Genomic DNA, 23,946 nt, shown 5'->3' on the forward strand with positions numbered 1-23,946 from the left:
CACACTGTGATACAGATACAGGGAGTACACAAATTCACAGGACACAGTTCACACACTATAAAAGGCCGCAGCCAGCACACACCACCCAAGCAACCAGCATACATAGGAACACTTCAACCGGAGCCAATAGCCAAGAGCGCAGGCAGCCAGCCTACACAGCAACACATTGTCACTGTGAACCAATACACAAATTCACAGGACACAGTTCACACACTATATAAGGCTGCAGCCAGCACGCACCACTCAAGCAACCAGTATACATGGGAAACAGCCTGCAGCCAGTACACAAGAGTGCAGGAAGCCAGCCTACAAGGCAACACAGTGTCACAGTGAGCCACACTGTGACAAGCAGCCTCTGACATGGGCAGTGGCAGAAACCATGACTCTTTAGAGAAGTGCAAGGCCCACTGCCCCTATGGCAATTGCGAAGTCTGCCTCCATTACCAATACACCATTGCATTCGTCTAGTACTTGTAGTTGTACTTGTCTTCTTAACAGGTCATAAGACAGAAAAGAAGGTATCGGCTACCAAAAAATGTGTGTACTGTATTTTTTTACTTAAAAACAAAATCTGGCAGTGTTTTGTGTAATTAAAGAGGCTGTTTGTTACCATTGGCTAACATATATTTACCCACAGTCATCTACAGTACTGCATGTTACTGTCACTTTCCCATTACTAATGCTGTCTTGGCATTAAAGAGCTTGAAAGCAGTTGAATGCAGCCCTAGCGGACCTCAGAGTGTCGTAAACAACTTTTCAGGGTAATTGGGGCACTTTCAATTTGGTCAAATTAAATATACTCACCAATTTGTACTAATTGGAACCGAAACGAATTTCATGAAATTTTCTCATCTCTAATTTTAACCGCTTGCCGCCACGCTAACGCCGAAAGGCGTCATCGCGGCGGCTCCCCCAGGCTACGCTAACGCCAATAGGCGTCATCTCGCGTGAGCCGAGATTTCCTGTGAACGCGCGCACACAGGCGCGCGCGCTCACAGGAACGGAAGGTAAGAGAGTTGATCTCCAGCCTGCCAGCGGCGATCGTTCGCTGGCAGGCTGGAGATGTGTTTTTTTTAACCCCTAACAGGTATATTAGACGCTGTTTTGATAACAGCGTCTAATATACCTGCTACCTGGTCCTCTGGTGGTCCCCTTTGTTTGGATCGACCACCAGAGGACACAGGTAGCTCAGTAAAGTAGCACCAAGCACCACTACACTACACTACACCCCCCCCGTCACTTATTAACCCCTTATTAGCCCCTGATCACCCCATATAGACTCCCTGATCACCCCCCTGTCATTGATTACCCCCCTGTCATTGATTACCCCCCTGTAAAGCTCCATTCAGATGTCCGCATGATTTTTACGGATCCACTGATAGATGGATCGGATCCGCAAAACGCATCCGGACGTCTGAATGAAGCCTTACAGGGGCATGATCAATGACTGTGGTGATTACCCCATATAGACTCCCTGATCACCCCCCTGTCATTGATTACCCCCCTGTCATTGATTACCCCCCTGTAAAGCTCCATTCAGACGTCCGCATGATTTTTACGGATCCACTGATAGATGGATCGGATCCGCAAAACGCATACGGACGTCTGAATGGAGCCTTACAGGGGCATGATCAATGACTGTGGTGATCACCCCATATAGACTCCCTGATCAACCCCCTGTAAAGCTCCATTCAGATGTCCGCATGATTTTTACGGATGCACTGATAGATGGATCGGATCCGCAAAACGCATCCGGACGTCTGAATGAAGCCTTACAGGGGCATGATCAATGACTGTGGTGATCACCCCATATAGACTCCCTGATCACCCCCCTGTAAAGCTCCATTCAGATGTCCGCATGATTTTTACGGATGCACTGATAGATGGATCGGATCCGCAAAACGCATCCGGACGTCTGAATGAAGCCTTACAGGGGCATGATCAATGACTGTGGTGATCACCCCCCTGTCATTGATTACCCCCCTGTAAAGCTCCATTCAGATGTCCGCATGATTTTTACGGATGCACTGATAGATGGATCGGATCCGCAAAACGCATCCGGACGTCTGAATGAAGGCTTACAGGGGCGTGATCAATGACTGTGGTGATCACCCCATATAGACTCCCTGATCACCCCCCTGTCATTGATTACCCCCCTGTCATTGATTACCCCCCTGTAAAGCTCCATTCAGACGTCCGCATGATTTTTACGGATCCACTGATAGATGGATCGGATCCGCAAAACGCATCCGGACGTCTGAATGAAGCCTTACAGGGGCGTGATCAATGACTGTGGTGATCACCCCATATAGACTCCCTGATCACCCCCTGTCATTGATTACCCCCCTGTCATTGATTACCCCCCTGTAAAGCTCCATTCAGACGTCCGCATGATTTTTACGGATCCACTGATAGATGGATCGGATCCGCAAAACGCATCCGGACGTCTGAATGAAGCCTTACAGGGGCATGATCAATGACTGTGGTGATCACCCCATATAGACTCCCTGATCACCCCCCTGTCATTGATTACCCCCCTGTAAAGCTCCATTCAGATGTCCGCATGATTTTTACGGATGCACTGATAGATGGATCGGATCCGCAAAACGCATACGGACGTCTGAATGAAGCCTTACACGGGCGTGATCAATGACTGTGGTTATCACCCCATATAGACTCCCTGATCACCCCCCTGTCATTGATCAACCCCCTGTCATTGATCACCCCCCTGTCATTGATCAACCCCCTGTAAGGCTCCATTCAGACATTTTTTTGGCCCAAGTTAGCGGAATTTTTTTTTTTTTTTTTCATACAAAGTCTCATATTCCACTAACTTGTGTCAAAAAATAAAATCTCACATGAACTCACCATACCCCTCACGGAAACCAAATGCGTAAAATTTTTTAGACATTTATATTCCAGACTTCTTCTCACGCTTTAGGGCCCCTAGAATGCCAGGGCAGTATAAATACCCCACATGTGACCCCATTTCGGAAAGAAGACACCCCCAGGTATTCCGTGAGGGGCATATTGAGTCCATGAAAGATTGAAATTTTTGTCCCAAGTTAGCGGAACGGGAGACTTTGTGAGAAAAAAATTAAAAATATCAATTTCCGCTAACTTGTGCCAAAAAAAAAAAATTTCTATGAACTCGCCATGCCCCTCATTGAATACCTTGGGGTGTCTTCTTTCCAAAATGGGGTCACATGTGGGGTATTTATACTGCCCTGGCATTCTAGGGGCCCCAAAGCGTGAGAAGAAGTCTGGTATCCAAATGTCTAAAAATGCCCTCCTAAAAGGAATTTGGGCACCTTTGCGCATCTAGGCTGCAAAAAAGTGTCACACATCTGGTATCGCCGTACTCAGGAGAAGTTGGGGAATGTGTTTTGGGGTGTCATTTTACATATACCCATGCTGGGTGAGAGAAATATCTTGGTCAAATGCCAACTTTGTATAAAAAAATGGGAAAAGTTGTCTTTTGCCAAGATATTTCTCTCACCCAGCAAGGGTATATGTAAAATGACACCCCAAAACACATTCCCCAACTTCTCCTGAATACGGCGATACCACATGTGTGACACTTTTTTGCAGCCTAGGTGGGCAAAGGGGCCCATATTCCAAAGAGCACCTTTAGGATTTCACAGGTCATTTACCTACTTACCACACATTAGGGCCCCTGGAAAATGCCAGGGCAGTATAACTACCCCACAAGTGACCCCATTTTGGAAAGAAGACACCCCAAGGTATTCCGTGAGGGGCATGGCGAGTTCCTAGAATTTTTTATTTTTTGTCACAAGTTAGTGGAAAATGCTGATTTATTATTTTTTTTTTTTTCATACAAAGTCTCATATTCCACTAACTTGTGACAAAAAATAAAAACTTCCATGAACTCACTATGCCCATCAGCGAATACCTTGGGGTCTCTTCTTTCCAAAATGGGGTCACTTGTGGGGTAGTTATACTGCCCTGGCATTCTAGGGGCCCAAATGTGTGGTAAGGAGTTTGAAATCAAATTCTGTAAAAAATGACCTGTGAAATCCGAAAGGTGCTCTTTGGAATATGGGCCCCTTTGCCCACCTAGGCTGCAAAAAAGTGTCACACATCTGGTATCTCCGTACTCAGGAGAAGGTGGGGAATGTGTTTTGGGGTGTCATTTTACATATACCCCTGCTGGGTGAGAGAAATATCTTGGCAAAAGACAACTTTTCCCATTTTTTTATACAAAGTTGGCATTTGACCAAGATATTTATCTCACCCAGCATGGGTATATGTGAAAAGACACCCCAAAACACATTCCTCAACTTCTCCTGAATACAAAGATACCAGATGTGTGACACTTTTTTGCAGCCTAGGTGGGCAAAGGGGCCCATATTCCAAAGAGCACCTTTCGGATTTCACAGGTCATTTTTTACAGAATTTGATTTCAAACTCCTTACCACACATTCGGGCCCCTAGAATGCCAGGGCAGTATAACTACCCCACAAGTGACCCCATTTTGGAAAGAAGAGACCCCAAGGTATTCGCTGATGGGCATAGTAAGTTCATGGAAGTTTTTATTTTTTGTCACAAGTTAGTGGAATATGAGACTTTGTATGAAAAAAAAAAAAAAAAATCATCATTTTCCACTAACTTGTGACAAAAAATAAAAAATTCTAGGAACTTGCCATGCCCCTCACGGAATACATTGGGGTGTCTTCTTTCCAAAATGGGGTCACTTGTGGGGTAGTTATACTGCCCTGGCATTCTAGGGGCCCGAATGTGTGGTAAGGAGTTTGAAATCAAATTCTGTAAAAAATGACCTGTGAAATCCGAAAGGTGCTCTTTGGAATATGGGCCCCTTTGCCCACCTAGGCTGCAAAAAAGTGTCACACATCTGGTATTGCCGTACTCAGGAGAAGGTGGGGAATGTGTTTTGGGGTGTCATTTTACATATACCCATGCTGGGTGAGAGAAATATCTTGGCAAAAGACAACTTTTCCCATTTTTTTATACAAAGTTGGCATTTGACCAAGATATTTATCTCACCCAGCATGGGTATATGTAAAAAGACACCCCAAAACACATTCCTCAACTTCTCCTGAATACAGAGATACCAGATGTGTGACACTTTTTTGCAGCCTAGGTGGGCAAAGGGGCCCATATTCCAAAGAGCACCTTTCGGATTTCACAGGTCATTTTTTACAGAATTTGATTTCAAACTCCTTACCACACATTTGGGCCCCTAGAATGCCAGGGCAGTATAACTACCCCACAAGTGACCCCATTTTGGAAAGAAGAGACCCCAAGGTATTTCGTGATGGGCATAGTGAGTTCATAGAAGTTTTTATTTTTTGTCACAAGTTAGTGGAATATGAGACTTTGTAAGAAAAAAAAAAAAAAAATCATCATTTTCCGCTAACTTGTGACAAAAAATAAAAAGTTCTATGAACTCACTATGCCCATCAGCGAATACCTTAGGGTGTGTACTTTCCGAAATGGGGTCATTTGTGGGGTGTTTGTACTGTCTGGCCATTGTAGAACCTCAGGAAACATGACAGGTGCTCAGAAAGTCAGAGCTGCTTCAAAAAGCGGAAATTCACATTTTTGTACCATAGTTTGTAAACGCTATAACTTTTACCCAAACCATTTTTTTTTTACCCAAACATTTTTTTTTTATCAAAGACATGTAGAACTATAAATTTAGAGCAAAATTTCTATATGGATCTCGTTTTTTTTGCAAAATTTTACAACTGAAAGTGAAAAATGTCATTTTTTTTGCAAAAAAATCGTTAAATTTCGATTAATAACAAAAAAAGTAAAAATGTCAGCAGCAATGAAATACCACCAAATGAAAGCTCTATTAGTGAGAAGAAAAGGAGGTAAAATTCATTTGGGTGGTAAGTTGCATGACCGAGCAATAAACGGTGAAAGTAGTGTAGTGCCGATTTGTAAAAAAGGGCCTGGTCTTTAGGGGGGTATAAACCTGTGGTCCTTAAGTGGTTAAAATACAAATCTTTTATTTGTTGTTTTTGAAATTGTAATGAAGTCAATGCAACATTTTGACTGTAAAACTTTCTCTATGCTTTCAAATCCGACTTCTATGCAAAATCAAAGGAATACAGATGATTAAGAGCAGACATTATTAAGCTTTCTGGAACAGCTCAGGTCATAGGCGTTTGTAAGAAAAACATTATTCTGCTGCAGATCCATGATGAGCCAAGCTGTATCAGTTCATCTGAAATCCAGGGTGTGATCAGACTCAGGCAATGATTGAAGCTGCAGATTTTACATTGTGAGACGAAACATATTTCACAGACAGCTAATGTTTTCTATAGATCTAGAGCTCATGTCCTATTTATTCTAAATTACTCTATTTAATTACAGCAAAGCACAATACAAGGCGCAACAACTAAATTGCAGCTCATCCTTCCACTTTGCTATGAAAAGTGTCAGGAGCGCTCATCGGGGGCGGGGGGGGTCACAGCTGGATTTCATATGTATAGGGGCAGATGTACAAGAAGAGGAGGATATTTCTAGCACCTGCCATTCACTCACCTCTTCCCATAAATTCTCATCTAATTATTCCTTGCAAGTATTCATACTGGGGCTTTAATCAATATGTCTTATTCACCACACATTCTGTTATTGTAATTCAGTCATATTGTATCTCAGTGGGAGAAAATAGCTGTATTTTTATTAAAAGTAATTTTAGAAATACAATAAGTGAAATGTTTTCTGCTGAGGCCATACAGAAAAACCAATTAAAGCAATAAAAGTCATTTTCCTTCGATGCCTATGTGTTTATGTTATTTCTTTCAGTTGGATTTGTATATTAGAAGTGTTTTTTGTTGTTGTTGTTGTGTCCTCCATATATGTACATTATTACTAGAGATGAGTGAATTTTTAAAAAATTAGATTTGGCCGGTTTGACGAATTTTCTGAAAAAATTTGATTTGATCCAAATTTATTTGTGGTGAATTGCGATAAAGAAACGGCTATTTCCTGGCTGCAGAGGGAACCTTTATAGTGATGTAGAACACTGTGCCTAGCAGTAACATGTATAGGTAGTCTGCTGTGGTAGTGGAATAATACTGTGAGTCAGTATGACATGCAGATGACAGGTGTCTCTCTTAGGGCTGTTTCACACGAGCGAGTCCATTGCGGGAATCACGCTCCGTGTGTGCGTGTGATCCTCCGCTCTGGACTTGAAGGAGCGCACGGTATTATCATGATTTATAATGCTATGTGCCTCTACTTGACCTTATTTCTACAGAATCATAGTGACAGCTTTATGTCACTATGATTCTGTAGAAATACGGTCAAGCAGAGGCACATAGCATTATAAATCATGACAATGCCGTGCGCTCCTGCAAGTCCAGAGCGGAGGATCACACTCACACACAGAGCGTGATTCTCTCAATGGACTCGCTCGTGTGAAACAGCCCTTAGGCTACTTTCACACATGTGGCAGAGTGATCTGGCAAGCAGTTCCGTCGCCGGAATCCGGCAAAACGTATGCCAACTGATGGCATTTGTAAGAATGATCAGAAAAATGCCGGATCCGTCCTTCCGGTATTTTGAATGCCGGATCCGGCACTAATACGTTCCTATGGAAAAAAAAATCAGGCAAATCTTCAGTTTTTTTCGCCGGACATGAAACCGTATCATGCTGCGGTTTTATCTTTTGCCTGATTAGTCAAAATGACTGAACTGAAGACATCCTTATGCATCCTGACCGGATAACTCTCCATTCAGAATGCATGGGGATATACCTGATCAGTTTTTTTCCGGCATCGAGCCCTTTTGACGGAACTCAGTGCTGGAAAAGAAAAACGCTAGTGTAAAAGTACCCTAAGTATCACTGCACACCACTTATTTGGGCAGTCACGGGGCCAAAACTGACCAAATAACTCAAGTATGAACTCAGCCTTACAGGTCGATATTAGCGTCAAGAAGAAGTGCACTCCTTTTACACGGTCGTCAGCTGATTCCACATAGACTACAGAACCTGCTCTATTAAACGCTTATACAAGTAGAGCCCTAGACAGAGTGGAGAGGGTGTCAGCAGTATGTTTGTTGACGTCACTGACTATTTTGCCCTTCCTCTGATCCGTCAGAACAATAACCTCCAGAAAATAGATCCTGTCTGTGGAGCATTCGCCTTCACCCGGTCAGCATTTGGTCAGTAATCCATCAGTATTGCTAATGCCAAAAAAAAACAGGAGTGGATCCAAAACAGAAATTACACATGAATGGAATATTTGCATGTCTTCTGTGTTTTGTACCCACTCCTGCTTTTGGCTACCAAATCACAAGCCAATTCTGATGGGACCATACTGGCCTTACAGCTGTTACACAGAGAGAATCCGCTGTGTGTCTCATTTCTCCTTCCTTCTGACAGATCAGAAGAAGGTCAAATAAATGATGATGTCAGCCAGGCCGAAAGACAAACTAGTGGCCCAGTCATGAAGTGGGGAGGGTGGGAACAGCATGAGAAGTCCACAAAGTGGCCCTATGACATAGTGGTGAGTTGGAAGCAGCATGAGGAAGCCACAGAGTGGCACAATGACAGAGTCTGTAGGTGGCGGCAGCATCAGGAGGAGGCCACAGAGGGGCACAATGAGAGTGTGGAGGTGGCGACAGCATCAGTAGGCCACAGAGTGGCACAATCACAGAGTGTGGAGGTGGCAGCAGGATCAGGATACCACATATTGGCAAGGAGACATAGTGTGGAGGTGGCATCAGCATGAGGAGACCACAGAGTATCCCTGTGACAGAGTGTGGAGGTGACAGCAGCATCAGGAGACCACATAGTGGCAAGGTGACAGGGTGTGGAGGTGGCAGCAGCATTAGGAGACCACAGAGTGGCAAGATGACATAGTGTGAAGGTGGCAGCAGCATGAGGAGACCACAGAGTGGCAAGGTGATATAGTGTGGAGGTGGCAGCAGCATCAGGAGACCACAGAGTGACTCGGTGACAGAGTGAAGAGGTGGGTGGCAATAACAGTACCCGCTGACGATGGTGGGTGTAAGAAAGGAGTACTTGGGATCAGATGTGTGACATCAGACAGGTGGCAGCATCAGAATAGTAGCTGAGGCAGGTAGCCAGAAGAAACCGGTCTCTTTTGTCAAACTGTTTGTGTGGCACCATGGATGATCTAGTCTGATGCATCAGGCATTGGTGGGTGGAAATCCTGGCTGATCCACGCCTGATTCATCTTGACAAAGGTCATTCTCTCCACATTTTAGGTGGACAGGGGAGTTCTTCTTGGGGTAACTATGGCCCCCGCCGCACTAAACACCTGCTCTTATGCCACACTACTTGCCGGGCAGGACAGCTTTTCCAGGGCAAACTCTGCCAGTTGCGACCACAAATCCAGTTTGTCTGCCCAGTGGTCCAACGGATGTTCAATGTGGGGTGGCAGGGTGCTGTCAAAGTATGCCACCACCTGCTGGTTCAGGTCCTGCTCCAAGTCTAGCTGCTGCTGCTAATGGTGAGTAGTTTCTTCACTATGAGGATGAAGAAAGCTGCTCATCAGCGACTCTAGGCTGCTGTTGATGGAGCTAGCACTTCTCCTGCCACCCCACCTCTCCCCAGCAGCCATGGCAGTGGAACATGAGTGCAGAGGGCCCCCCCGGTCAGACCTGCGAGGGGATGGACGATGGAGCAGACAAGCAGCGGCCAAATGACTACATAGGGTGTCTCTATAGTAGTTCAGGTTATCCTCCCTCTCAGCGGGTGTAAAAAAGGCCCCCATTTTGGACTGGTAGCGAGGGTCCAAGAAGGTGGAGAGCCAGAAGTTATCCCTCTGCCTAATGGTGACAATTCAGCTGTCACTACTTAAGCAAGTATGCATGCATTGAGCCATTTGTGCAAGTGACTTGGAGGGACTCTCTGCCTCCATCTTCACTGTATACTGCCACCGTGTGTTTGGGTCTTCTGCATCATCTTTCTCATCACCCTGCAGCTCCTGTTTCAGGACATGAAGCAGTGGAATGACATCATTCATCCTGTAGTCCTGGCGACTGGCAAATAACGAGGCCTCCTCAAAGGGCCTGAGCAATCGGCAGGTGTCACACATGAGCTGCCACTGGCTGACATCAAAGTTACACAGGGGTGTACTCCTGTTAGCTTGGATCATCAAGAAATCGTTGATGGCCTTTCTCTGTTTGTACAGTTGGTCAAACATATGGAGGGTGGAATTCCAGCAGGTGGAAACATCGCGTATCAGCCTTTGTTGGGAGATGCTGTTCTGCCGCTTCAGCTCAAGGAGAGTGTGCTTTGCGGTGTACGAGTGGCTGAAGTGCATGCAAAGTTTCCTGGCCATTTTTAGGATGTCTTGCAGATGGGTGGAAGACTTCAGGAACCATTTAACAACTAGATTGAACACGTGGACCATGCAGGGCGCATGGCTCAGCCCTCCTTGACGCAGCGCCGACACCATGTTCTTCCCGTTCTTGGTCACCATGGTTACAATTTTGTGTTGTGTATATTCAGGACCTAACCTGGGTAAGGTTAATTAGCAAGTTTACTTACAAATGCCTAAACAGGCAATGTAACCTATCTTGACCCAGGTGAAAATTAATACTTCACTTTTATTATAATAAATGATAAAACCTAACACTATATGTGTGCGTGGTGTACTTTTTAATTAATCACAGACAAGAACAAAAATGTTAAAAACACAGTCACCACTCCACTGGTGGGTGTATTTGTTGGTCAGTTATAAAGGGCGAAGAGATGTGCACAATCTCTCACCCTTATGACTAGAGGGGCAGAATCCTGCCGTACCCCGTTTGTGGTGTTATCGCCAAACAAATAGGGTTGTCAAAAGACCATATAGCGTGGTGGGGGACTTGGTGTGTCAACCCACTAGAGACCTAAACGTATTGTTTGGCAACTAACACTGCACACAAACTTGACACACAGCAGTGAATACTGTGTCTAACTGATTATTACAACAACCTAGCAAAGTGATCCAGCCGGACTACTAATTGCCTAATAACAGTGGAGTGAGCAGTTCTAGTTTTTAAATGCTGTGCACCACTCCACTGTTATTAGGCAATTAGTAGTCCGGGTGGATCACTTTGCTAGTATATTTTAGCGAGGAAGGCGGGGGAGTAGTATAGGCGATGCACAATCTTGAACTGAATCAATCTATATTTCTGAGAAATCGATACCTTTTTTATATTTTGATATATTATACCCCATTCCAAGATGTTCCCATCGCCCAATTCAGCTTCCCAGCCTCCCTCACTTTTAAATGTTGTTATTTCCCCTAAACCGTCCCGAAGTCTGTGATATATGTGAGAGAGTGTAAGTTGTGTGTCCTTAAATCTGAAGCAATTGTCCAAAAAAGGGTTTGCCCTAATAGTCAATAAGCTTTTGTCCTGAGTGCGCATATATGCGTGTCTAATTTGTGCATATCTATATCTATCTAAAGGGGTTATAGGTGTACCTTTTATTAATTCATCTAAAGGAATAATATTACCATGTGATATTATATGAGTTAAACGGTTAATTTCGCGTGAGTTCCAATATTTATAATCTACGATTGACTTGAATTCTTTTAAATTATAATTGTGCCAAAGTGGGGTAAAGTGAGTAGGGCATATCACACCCAGTATTTATTTTTTATCTTATTCCAAACCCTATTTAGTGTATCGCTAATTAGACACTGTTTTGTTCTCTTGCCCGGATGACCAGTGTCCAAAATAGAAAAAATATCCTCATATGGCCCCTGAAAGTCCCTTGAGAGGATACCTAGTAGCAAGGCGGCCTGATGATCCGCCCCCCCCCCCCTCCCACACACCACTATATCTGTGCTGCAATATAGTATCCCTGGAGGAATGGGAGGGAGAGGCCACCCCTTCTCTCAGCAATGCAAAGGTATTTTTGCTTAATCCTGACCCTTCCCCTCCCCCAGATCAACTCATTCAGCAATTTGTCCAACAACTCAAAAAAGGAATCAATCCATATCGGACATGCTGTCAAAGGGTATAGTGCGATAGGGAGGACCACCATCCTGACTAATGCAATTCTTTCCTCCTGTGACAGAGGCAGCTTCTGCCAAGTCCGGATCTTATACCTGATCTTATTAATCATAGGAATTATATTTAAGGAGTTATATCTAGACAGATCCGCACTTATTCTAATACCCATATATCTAATGGAATCAATTGATCCAAGTAATTTAATACCTAAGGGGCCGTCGGGGGTGCTCGGACAAGGGGGAGAAGTTCAGACTTGTCCCAATTTACTCTATACCCCGATAATGACCCATATTCTTTCAATATATTCATGACAGGTGTAACAGCTTTCCACCCCTGCCTCAAAAATACCAGAATGTCATCCGCGTATAGACTGATCTTATCTTCCTCTCCTCTTCCTCCAAAGCCTATGATCTCACTAGATTGACGGATTTTACAAGCGAGAGGTTCCAAAGCCAGGGCAAATATCAATGGTGAGAGAGGACATCCTTGTCGTGTACCTCGCTGTAAAGGGAGCGGTTCAGAGTCAATCCCATTTACCTTTACCCTGGCCGTGGAATCACAATAAAGCAATTTTATCCATTTGATAAAATGTTCTCCCAGGTTCATTCTATCCAAGGTCCCCACAGGAAAGGCCACTCCACCCTGTCAAAGGCCTTCTTGGCATCCAAAGATAGGATGGAGCGGTCCTCCCTTTCCCCTACATATATATTAAGAAAGGCCCTACGGATATTAGATTGTATATCTCGTTTTGGGATAAACCCCGTCTGATCCGGATGGATCAGGCAGTGGACAACCCCCCTTAGCCTATTAGCAAGCACTTTCGCTAGTATCTTGTAATCGGTATTAAGTAATGAGATTGGGCGATACGCGCCAACCTCAGTCCCATCTTTATCCTTCTTCAAAATTAAGGAAATGGAAGCCTCCCTCAGAGAAGGGGGGAGTCAGTCACTCCTCCAAGATTCATTAAACATAAGAAGAAGGAGAGATAGTACCGTTTTGCGATATACTCTGTAAAATTCAAAGGGTAAGCCATCCCTACCAGGAGCCGTATTACCTTTTATGCTATCTCCACCTCTGCAAGAGTAATTGGCAAATTTAATTTGGAACGGTCCTGATCGGAGAGACTAGGGAGTACCACACTATCAAGAAAAAGGGCCTTGGCTCCATCATCCACCCCAAGGTCCGACCGATATACTTTAGTAAAATGTTCTATAAAGGCGGTTTTGATTTTTAAACAATCGTTGGTTAGTGCACCAGTGGGCAGTTTAAGTTGCTTTATTGGGATTTGAGTCCTTTAATTAGTAATTAGAGATGCCAGCATTCTACCTGTTTTAGAATAGCAAGGAAACCGGAACGACGTTAGTCAGAAAGGGCAGGCTTTTCATTTCGCTCCAAAAACCCTTACAGTGGAAATTCTGGAAACAGAATAGAAATTAAAATATGGGCGGATCATGCAGCAGTGAATTAAAGGGGGGGGGGGGTTAAAAGAATCAATTATGTGAATTGGTGTAAAATTATATTTGTAGACTTAAACTGCTTGTTATGTGAATTTATGTATTTGGTTCAGAAAACAATAAAGGATGTTAAAAAAAAATAATAATCAGCCTACCTCTCTTGCTTCCTTTACTTCCTTATATTTAAGTTAGCAGTACCTTATTTTATTTTTCTACTTTATTGCTTTACTACTATAGCTTTTTTAGTTTGTTTGCATTTAAACTGGTCCCTTATTTATAAAATAAATGTTTCCACAGTTATCCCTGAGATAATCATTAATTCATCATGATATATTTACAATATTTTTGTTAGTATGATCCTTACTGGAATTGACATTTTATAATTTACAAAAAGGCTATTAGAGAAATGAGGCATATGTAAAGCCTTCATTTATTCCCATTGCTGACAGGGATTTAAAGGGACACTGACAGGCCAAATCAGCATATATAGTTAAATATATGACATTACAGGTCTTATAGAGTCTTTTAAAAGCATATAAGTATCCCCCCTGTCCACCTTATAAAGAGCGAAATATAAAGTTTTATAACCTGCTTGTCCGGTCAGCAATCTGCCCAATGGGCGGCGTTTCATGTGAAAATGCGCCCAGCCAGCCTTCCCAACTGCCGTTCTTAAGCCCCGCCCAGCTCATCATTATTCACTTCGCTGGGCGGCGGCTAGAACTCTCCCCAGTCCCGATCCTGCGCATGGGCAATTCAATCCTCTGGGCATCGTTCATGCCCAATCTTCTGCGCCTGCGCCCCGCCGTGGTTAGATCGCGCATGCGTACACACACAGCCTGCCGGCGTCTTGGAGGCAGCTGCAGCCTCAGCCTCAGCCATGCACTGTTCAGAGCAGCGCTTCAGAGCGCTGCTCACTCACATCGTCAAAGGGGTTAATAGTGCGTCCCAGAGGATTGAATTGCCCATGCGCAGGATCGGGACTGGGGAGAGTTCTAGCCGCCGCCCAGCGAAGTGAATAATGATGAGCTGGGCGGGGCTTAAGAACGGCAGTTGGGAGCGGCTAGCTGGGCGCATTTTCACATGAAACGCCGCCCCTTGGGCAGATTGCTGACCGGACAAGCAGGTTATAAAACTTTATATTTCGCTCTTTATAAGGTGGACAGGGGGGATACTTATATGCTTTTAAAAGACTCTATAAGACCTGTAATGTCATATATCTAACTATATATGCTGATTTGGCCTGTCAGTGTCCCTTTAATAACCACCCTCTGTTTTCTATCACTGAGCCAGTTACTTACCCACATACAGACATTTTCTCCCAGTCCAAGCATTCTTATTTTATATACTAACCTTTTATGCGGTACAGTGTCAAATGCTTTGGAGAAGTCCAGGTATACAACATCCATTGATTTGCCGCTGTCAAGTCTAGAACTTACCTCCTCGTAGAAACTGATTAAATTAGTTTGACATCACCGATTCCTCATGAAGCCATGCTGATATGGCGTTATTTGCTTATTTTTATTGAGGTACTCCAAGATAGCATCTCTTAGAAAACCTTCAAATAGTTTACCCACGACAGATGTTAGACTTACTGGCTTATAGTTTCCAGGCTCTGTTTTTGGACCCTTTTTGAATATTGGCACCACATTTGCTATGCGCCATTCCTGTGGAACACTCCCTGTCAGTATAGAGTCCTTAAATATCATAAAATAATGGTCTGGCTATGACATTACTTAATTCTCTTAGGATATGGGGGCGTCTATTTCAATCTTTTTAAGCCGCCGCTGTACTTCTTTCTGGGTCAGACAGGGCACTTTTAATGGGCAATTTACGTTTACATTCTAGATATCATCTGACAGTTTATTTTCCATAGTGAATACAGCGGAAAAATATTTAATAACTTTTCTTTCTCATCATCGCTCTCTGCAACTCCCCCCTCATTACTCTGTAACGGGCTGACACCTTCAGATTTATACTTTTTACCATTTATATAATTATAGTCAATGGGGACGGAGCGGCGGCACGGCGAAATAGCGGCAGGACGGATCTGACAGGTTGAACAGCTAGTGTGAAAATAGCCTTAGACAGGACATTACATAAAGGCAGACCCCTTCCCCTCTCCGGTTTTGGCGATCCTTTCTAAACAGACTGTAACCTTGTACATTAACTGCCCAGTCATAGCTATCGTCCAGCCATGTCTCAGTTATTCCCACATAGTCCTCCTCACACATCACTAATTCCAGTTCCCCAATTTTATTAATCAGGCTTCTGGCATTAGTATACATACAATTAAGAGGTTTATGTATATTTTTTACTCTACAACTTTCCTTCTGAACTATTCTAGTCCCTCCTTCCATTCCTCCCCCAGTTCTATTACCTCGCCCCCGGTCTCTATCTGCACTATCTTCCTATCCTGTAACATAATTACCCTCCCCCCCAGTCCCTAGTTTAAACACTCCTCAACCTTCTAGCCATCTTCTCCCCCAACACAGCTGCCCCTTCCCCATTGAGGTACAGCCCATCCCTACGATAGAGCCTGTAGCCGACAGAGAGGTCGGCCCGGTTCTCCAGGAACCCATATACTGCAGGAATAACCCTAATATATAACAATGGCAGCACATCAGGCCAATGGATCTGGCAACAAATCCTGGACAATATAAGTATTTTAAAAAATGGCAGCACTCTCACAAAAAAATAAGTGAAAAGAATAACACTTTATTCACCCCTGTGGTCGCAACTAGGGATGAGCGAACTTGTGTTTCAAGTTTGGCATATAAGGTTCAGGTTCGGGTTATGTAAGAATTCCGTTAGGGATTCTGCTACCACGGATCATAACTAAGGGTCCATTCACACACCTCATAATGGGTCCGCATCCGTTCCGCAATTTTGCGGAAGAGGTGCGGACCCATTAATTTTCAATGGGGCTGCAAAAGATGCGGACAGCACACCATGTTTGCAATCTAATAATAAAAAAGCCCCTGAAGATGTACATATCCTTTAAATATTATTTGAGCAGATTGGCCCAAACACAGAGGGATGAGAGAGAGAGTTGTCACACACAGCGTTTTATGGAGATTGAAGCACACATATGATTACGACAAAGTAGACCTGAAACAAATTTTCTGGAATTTTCTCATTGCTACATATTAATGATAATAATGACTTTGTGTGATTGACATGCAATACTGTGCTCTTTAAACAGGTACTCCCCAGCAAGGGTATGCTATAAATTTAAGATAAGTCTGGTCCCACTGCCAGGACACCCAAAAATTCTGAAAATGAAGGGCCTTCTTCACTGAAATGGGACTGTGTTGCAGTTCTTTGTACAGCAGAATGCCAGTAGTGCTGCCATGCAGGAAAAACTGTGAAGGGGATGCAGCATTTAACCAGCATTGTGACTCCTTTATTCTTAGAACTGGTGGGGTCCTAGTACTTAGACCCCCACTGACCAGCAAGAAATGCCAAATTTTCATTACCGTAGTTCTCATTGTTTTCAGTGATAGAATTACCCATTTAATCAAGCTACTGTAAGAGTTATCACAGAGTTGTAATCTTTAAAAATCATGCATCCTCCAAAGACATACCTTAGTGCATAGTTGATATTTATTTTTTTACTCATTGAGAGGACTGTAATATTTTCCCTGATATGAATGATAGCATTTATAAATATGTCACTTTTCTCCCTGCTTCAGCAGAAAAAAATGGATGAACACTGACAAAGTTTTGCTTAGATTAGATTGATTGTCTTGTTAGATTATATTTAAGATTACCCTTACAGCAGACTATGTTCCATCTTGATCTATTGCTTTGATACAAATTACGTTTTCTGCAAACCTTCTATTGGCTGCTACAGTACATTATAAATGGTGGAGATAATGTGTTTTTTCTAATTTGTAATGTCATTACTCAGTAGGGGATCTTCTGTAGATAATGCATAGTCAACATAAATCAGAGCAGGTAGGAGGATTGTCAGTAGTCTGACATAATGTTTTATATAGAAATATATATTAAACAAGATAACTTTTCTAAAGCCAAGCTGAGTGAATCTAAATATATTTCTAATAAATTAAACATTTTATCTAAAACTATTTGTGGGGGCTTTCCACCTAAATTATTTTTAGAAAAATTATACTAAATGCAGGAGAAAAAGATAGAAAACTGCACTAATAAAGTCCGGTAAAGCGTCCTTGCCTATTTTTAGCCCTGTGGTAAATCTAACTTGATGTATAAATTTAAATAAACAGGGATTCTAGGTACATTTTGACTAAAAATCTGGACTACCAGAGGCTGTCATATAAGATCTGCAAAGAGGCTGACTGTTAGGACCCACATGGCCAATACATAGTGCAATGATTGGGAACAAACTGTTTGTTCCTGATAATTGCTTGATCGTTTACGTGCATTTAAATGAAACAATCATCTCTTTTTATGTATGGGAATGAATGATTGCTACTACTTGTTTGTTGGCACGGCATCTCTATTTACAGTCCCATAAATCATTTTATGGGCCTCATAAACAATATTTTGCTTGTTTGTATGGTTATTGGCGGCCAATTTAGAGCAGGCTATTATCGGGAATAAGCACTCATTCCTGATAATTGGTCTGATAATCTACCTATGTATAGGGACCCTTAGTGTACCAACAGGAGCCAAGGATGAGCAGCTTATCAAGCTATGCCATTCCCCATCTTAACATGGTTAAATAAAGTTGGCTGAACCCACCAATTTCAGTGGGACTGTCCAAACACATAATGTGTATGAGGGTATACCGACTATCCCCTAATTGCAGATGTTGAGGGGAAAAAATTGGGCTTTTTTATTTCAGCATGCCAGATCCTATTAATAAAACTCCACCAGAGCTGTCTGACGGTGGCATACTCCTTACTCTCTATTCAGAACACATTCACTCTCAGCTGAGCCATGTGTATATGTTTATAGGTTTGTTCAAAGGAATAACTGTCTGCAAATGGCTTTAAATTTATATTTAGATCTTTCTAGATATAAATTTAAATGGAGAACTAGTTTAAACATTTGGAGACACATATGCCCTAGTGATTTTGGGGTTATCAGGTGACCACCTAATGTGTCACTGAGAAAGGTAATTGAAGAAGTGCTGTATTACTGTATGTGACACATTTTAGAACCCCACAAAATAGTTTCAGTGGAACTGAAGCAAAAATTATATGTAACAATGCTTTACTTCAGTGCAGAGGATACTATATCTTCTTATGGAGATCACCAGGCAATTCTCCTCTGGAATTCTGGGAAAAGTGTATCCAAATCAGACCTTAGCAAGCATTGCCTCTAATGTCACCAGATGTGAGGTAGCTATAGTCAATGTACGACCTTTTACACAGGCCTTGAGACATGACTTGGATAAAAACTAAACCAGCACCTAATCTGTAGACAGCTGTTTTGGGTTGACTGCCTCTCATGAGTACAGAGCAGAGAATACTGGCTTAACTGAGTGAGAGGCGTAAGTCAGGATTTGGGGGATACACCAAGTTAATCCAGTATTCTTTGCTCTGCACTGATGAAGGGTTCTCACCCCAAAACACCTACTGTATTTGCAGATGAGTTTTTGGCTTAGTTATTATTCAAGTCATGTCTCAAGGCCTGTTTAAAAGGTTGAAAATTGACTTATAGGATAGCTGTCTTACATCTGGTGGCATTAGAGGCAGAGCTTGCTAAGAGCTGATTTGCATATTTCAGGGCAAAAACTTTTCCACTTGGACAATGAAATTTGGGATTTTTTATAATATTCTCTTCACAGGATACATTTATTTTTAACTGTTACAAATGAAGTCGTATCACTGGAAAAAGTAAGGTTACATTTTAGAAGGGGTGATTTCTCCAGTGATAAACCAGATGACAAGATTACCTTAATATATAACCAGTTGTGTGCAAATATCCAATCAATTATATAATTTTCCAAATTAGTTGCATGAAATGGTTTGTGTTGTTGGCCATTCAGTAAAACAATACTCATTCTATTTTCTTTCTTCAGTTTTACAGATGCTTTATTGCCCTTCTTAATTGCAGTAGTGAACCTCAAAGCTCCAATAATAGAATTTCCTCAAGATCTACTAAGATTTGCTTGGCTACACGTAAACCACCAGATAACACCACATTCAACCCTGCTTTCACCAAGCATCCTACTACCGAAGAGGAGAAAAATTTAAGTCACTATACAGAAGCAAAGCCAGACTCCCAATGCCAAAAAAAGGCCATTAACCAGATGTGTACATTTCAACCTAGACCAGATGTCACTCTGGTAGTTCAGTACACAGAATGATGTTCATCTTTCATGTGAAGGCCAGGAGGACACTGTAGCTGTGTGCATCAATTTTTTATTTTTATTTTTTACAGAAGATCCTGTTAAAGTGTTTTGGCCTCCCTCCTCTACATGAGTGCATATACATTTCAAAATGCTCCTTCACCTCATAGGAGCTTATAAGCTTTTAGTCAATGAATGTGATGTCTAGTCTAGGATTTGTAGAATTAGAACATGGCTGTGTTCACATTTGTGATTCTAGTCATCACGTATGTTTGGAAAAGCTCCCAGTGTACAGGCTAAGTGTATCCATACAACTCCATTTACCCAATGGAGGCCAAAACAATGTTCTTTTTGTCTCTACCAGCTATGTATATGTTGAAAAAGGTATGAAATAGTGCTTGTTTTATACTATGCACAGTATACTTATTTTAACATGGGTGATGGATGCCACTGTATAGTATCTATCACAGACCTCAGATTAATGTACACATTGGGAGTTATTTGCAGTGAATACACAAAATGGAAGCCATTAATGTGTTGTAAAGAGAGTCATATGGTGTGTCTTGTATTTGCAGTAAGATTTTGCCTACTTTAAATCCATATGTTAAGTACAACTAAGCCCATAGCCAATTGACAGCTAAGGACATTATAAATGTGGATGTACTAAGCTTGTCATTAGTGTTGAGCAAATTGATGTTAACGAAGTGAAATGAAATGCGAATTTCAGAAAAAAATTGATTTGCGACAAATCCTCTTGCTTCGTGGTAACGAATTAGATTTTCTATAAAATAGCTGATACACATGTTACAAAGTGAAAGTAAGAAGCCCGGGAACGAAGGATCACCAATAATGCAGCCAGCCAATCAGCAGAAAGCCAAACCCTGTGATGTCACAGCCCTATAAAAAGCCTCATCCTGCCTGGTCTCCGCAATTTTACTGTGAACTGAGCATAGGGAGGGGCGTGAAAATGCTAGGGAAAGTGTTTTACAAGGCTTTTAATAGTATAATCTGGGATAGGGACAGTATAGAGAAATCAAAGAGAGATTATACAGACACTGTAGGGAGGTCATAGGGAAACTGCAACACAGTGCAGGCTCTGTAAGCTGAAGAGATCCATTGGAGACAGTGAAGTTTTCTTAAATACCCTGAGTAGGGCACATAGATATTTATTTGAACAGTGTCCACCTTGTTTAACCCCTTCAAGACCAAGCTAGGTTTTACCTTGAGGACCAGGCCATTTTTAGCAAATCTGACATATGTCACTTTATGCGGTAATAACTTTAAAACGCTTTTACTTATCCAGACCATTCTGAGATTGTTTTCTCGTCACATATTGTACTTCATGACAGTGGTAAAATTGAGTCAAAAAAATTCATTTTTATTTATAAAAAAATACCAAACTTACCAAAAATTTTAATTTCTCTTCTTTTATAATAGACAGTAATACCTCCAAAAATAGTTATTACTTCACATTTCCTAGATGTCTACTTCATGTCTGGATCATTTTGTGAATGCCATTTTATTTTTTGGTGACGTTAGAAGGCTTAGAAGTTTACAAGCAAATCTTGAAATTTTTCAGCAAATTTCCAAAACACACTTTTTAAGGACCAGTTCAGGTCTGAAGTCACTTTGTGAGGCTTACATGATAGAAACCACCCAAAAATAACCCAATTTTAGAAACTACACCCCTGAGGGTATTAAAAACAGATTTTACAAACTTTGTTAACCTTTTAGGTGTTCCACAAGAATTGAAGGAAAAATTGAGATGAAATTTCAGAATTTCACTTTTTTGGCAGATTTTCAATTTTAATCAATTTTTTCCAGTAACAAAGAAAGGGTTAATTGCCAAACAAAACTCTATATTTATTACCCTGATTCTGTAGATTATAGAAACCCCCCATTTGTGATTGTAAATTGCTGTACGGGCACACGGCAGGGCGCAGAAGGAAAGGAATGCCATATGGTTTTTGGAGGGCCATGTCCCATTTGAAGACCCCCTGATGCACCCCTAGAGTAGAAACTCCCAAAAAAATTACCCCATTTTGGAAACTATGGGATATGGTGGCAGTTTTGTTGGTAAAATTTTAGGGTACATATTATTTTTGGTTGCTCTATATTACACTTTTTGTGAGGCAAGGTAACAAAAAATAGCTGTTTTGGCACCATTTTTTATTTTTTTTAATTACAATGTTCATCTGACAGGTTAGATCATGAGGTATTTTTATAGATCAGGTTGTTATGGAAGCAACAATACCAAATATGTATTTTTTTTTTTTGGGGACTGTCTTATTTAGGATCCCATTTTTTGCAGGATGAGATGACGGTTTTATTGGTACAATTTTGGAGTGTGTATGGCATTTTGATTGCTTGGTATTACACTTTTTGCGATGTAAGGTGACAAAAAATGGCTTTTTTGACACTGTTTTTTTTTTTTTTTTTACAGTGTTCACCTAAGGGTTTAGGTCATATGATATATTTCTACAGCAGGTTATTATGGGCGCGGCGATACCTAATATGTATACTTATTTTTATTTATTAAAGTTTTATACACTAATATTTTTTGAACAAAATAAAATAATGTTTTAGTGTCTCCATAGTCTGAGAGCCATAATTTTTTGTTAATTTTTTGGGCGATTGTTTTAGGTAGGGGCTCATTTTTTGCGGGATGAGGTGACGGTTAAATTGGTACTATTTCGGGGGCATAAGCCTTTTTGATCGCTTGTTGTTGCACTTTTAGAGATGTAACGTGACAAAGTTTTTTTTAGCACAGTTTTTATTTAACTTTTTTTGACAGCGTTCACCTGAGGGGTTAGGTCATGTGATATTTTTATAGAGCCAGTCTATGCAGAGGCGGTAATACCTATGTTTTACAAAAAAAAAATTAACTTTATTTTGGAAAAAGGACCCTTTTTTTTTTACTTGGAACTTTATTATAAAAAAAAACTTTTTTTCACTTTATTTAACTTTTTATATTTTTCCCACTGTGGGACTTGATCCTTGTTTCATTTCCATACAATACATTCTGTATTGTACCGAATTGAACTGTCAGCATCTCACACATGTGGATGCTACATTTGGCTAGGAGACCCAGCGCTCAGGCTGGATCTCCTGGGCTTCAGTAGGCTGGCAGCTCTGATGCCTGTGTAAGGCAGCGGGGCTGTCATGGCAACCATCGACCCCCTGCCAGTGCAGTGTGGGGGGGGCGATGGAGTCAGAGGGAGCCCCCTCCCTCTGTATACCCCGCACGTGCCGCGGTCAGCGCTGACCGCCGCACGTCAAAGGGTTAATCCGGCGGCATCACTGCACACAGCCATGCCGGTGGATGGAGCTTTCCGTCTTAATAGAAGTATTATGACGGAATGCAAAACAGAAGCCTCAAAAGGCATCCCGTTTGCTTTCTGTCTTAATAGAAGTCTAAGGGAAAGTGCAACGAATTCGTCTGGGTCCCGTTATGCAAGACGGAAAACATAGTATAGTCCTGTCGTCCTGTCCTTCCGTCTTTTGGACTCCGTTATTTTCCGTTATAACCATGTTATAACGGAAAACCATAACGGACTCCCTAACGCTAGTATGAACCCACCCTAATTTGTGTAATATAACTGTTATTTGGGTGTCAACCTTGTTGAATAGATAAGCAATTCTCTTACGCCTTGATTCTCATATTGAGGTGAATAACCTGTGTAATATAACTAGTATTGGCCCCTGCCCACCTTGCTTAATAGATAAGCAATTTTGTTGCGCATTGATTCTGAAATTGGGCTGAAAAAGCTGTTTAATATAACTGTTATTATGGTGTCTGCCTTGTTTCATAGATAAACAATTCCATGACGCCTTAATTCTCATATTGGGGTGGATAACCTGTGCAATATAACTGTTATTAAAGGATAACTGTCACATTTAGACCCTAATTTAAATTTTCATATATGTAGTTACTAATAACATGATATTCCAGAATCAGTTACTATTAGACTGACTTACCCCCATATTTAATAAGATTCAGCCCTTAGCAACCAGTCTGCATAAAACTGCAATTTCACTATTCAGTTACGATAGCCGCCACTGCCCTCACCCTGAGGCTAATCCCGCCTGCCCTCACTACCCACAATGCATTGAGCTCCTCACATGCACCAGCCAGTAACAATAGCCCCCCAAAAGTGTCAGTAACCAGAGCTCTCCCTCCTAAAGGATTAATCTCCTGCAGCACAAAGGGGTCCTCTTACCACATGTTGCTTTCATTTATAC

At 41.9% G+C, this 23,946-nt stretch overlaps 1 protein-coding gene across 1 annotated transcript in view; it reads left to right on the forward strand.

Moving 5' to 3' along the window:
• LOC120999050 (vertebrate ancient opsin-like) overlaps positions 1-19,722 on the forward strand; it is a 481,495-nt gene extending 461,773 nt beyond the window's left edge. The window contains exon 5 of the mRNA XM_040429925.1: positions 19,435-19,722. Within this exon, the coding sequence (XP_040285859.1) occupies positions 19,435-19,722 (288 nt within the window). The remainder of the gene's footprint in view (positions 1-19,434) is intronic.
• The last annotated feature ends 4,224 nt before the right edge of the window (positions 19,723-23,946 follow it).

Source organism: Bufo bufo, chromosome 4 (assembly GCF_905171765.1).
Source record: "Bufo bufo chromosome 4, aBufBuf1.1, whole genome shotgun sequence".
Lineage (NCBI taxonomy): Eukaryota > Metazoa > Chordata > Amphibia > Anura > Bufonidae > Bufo > Bufo bufo.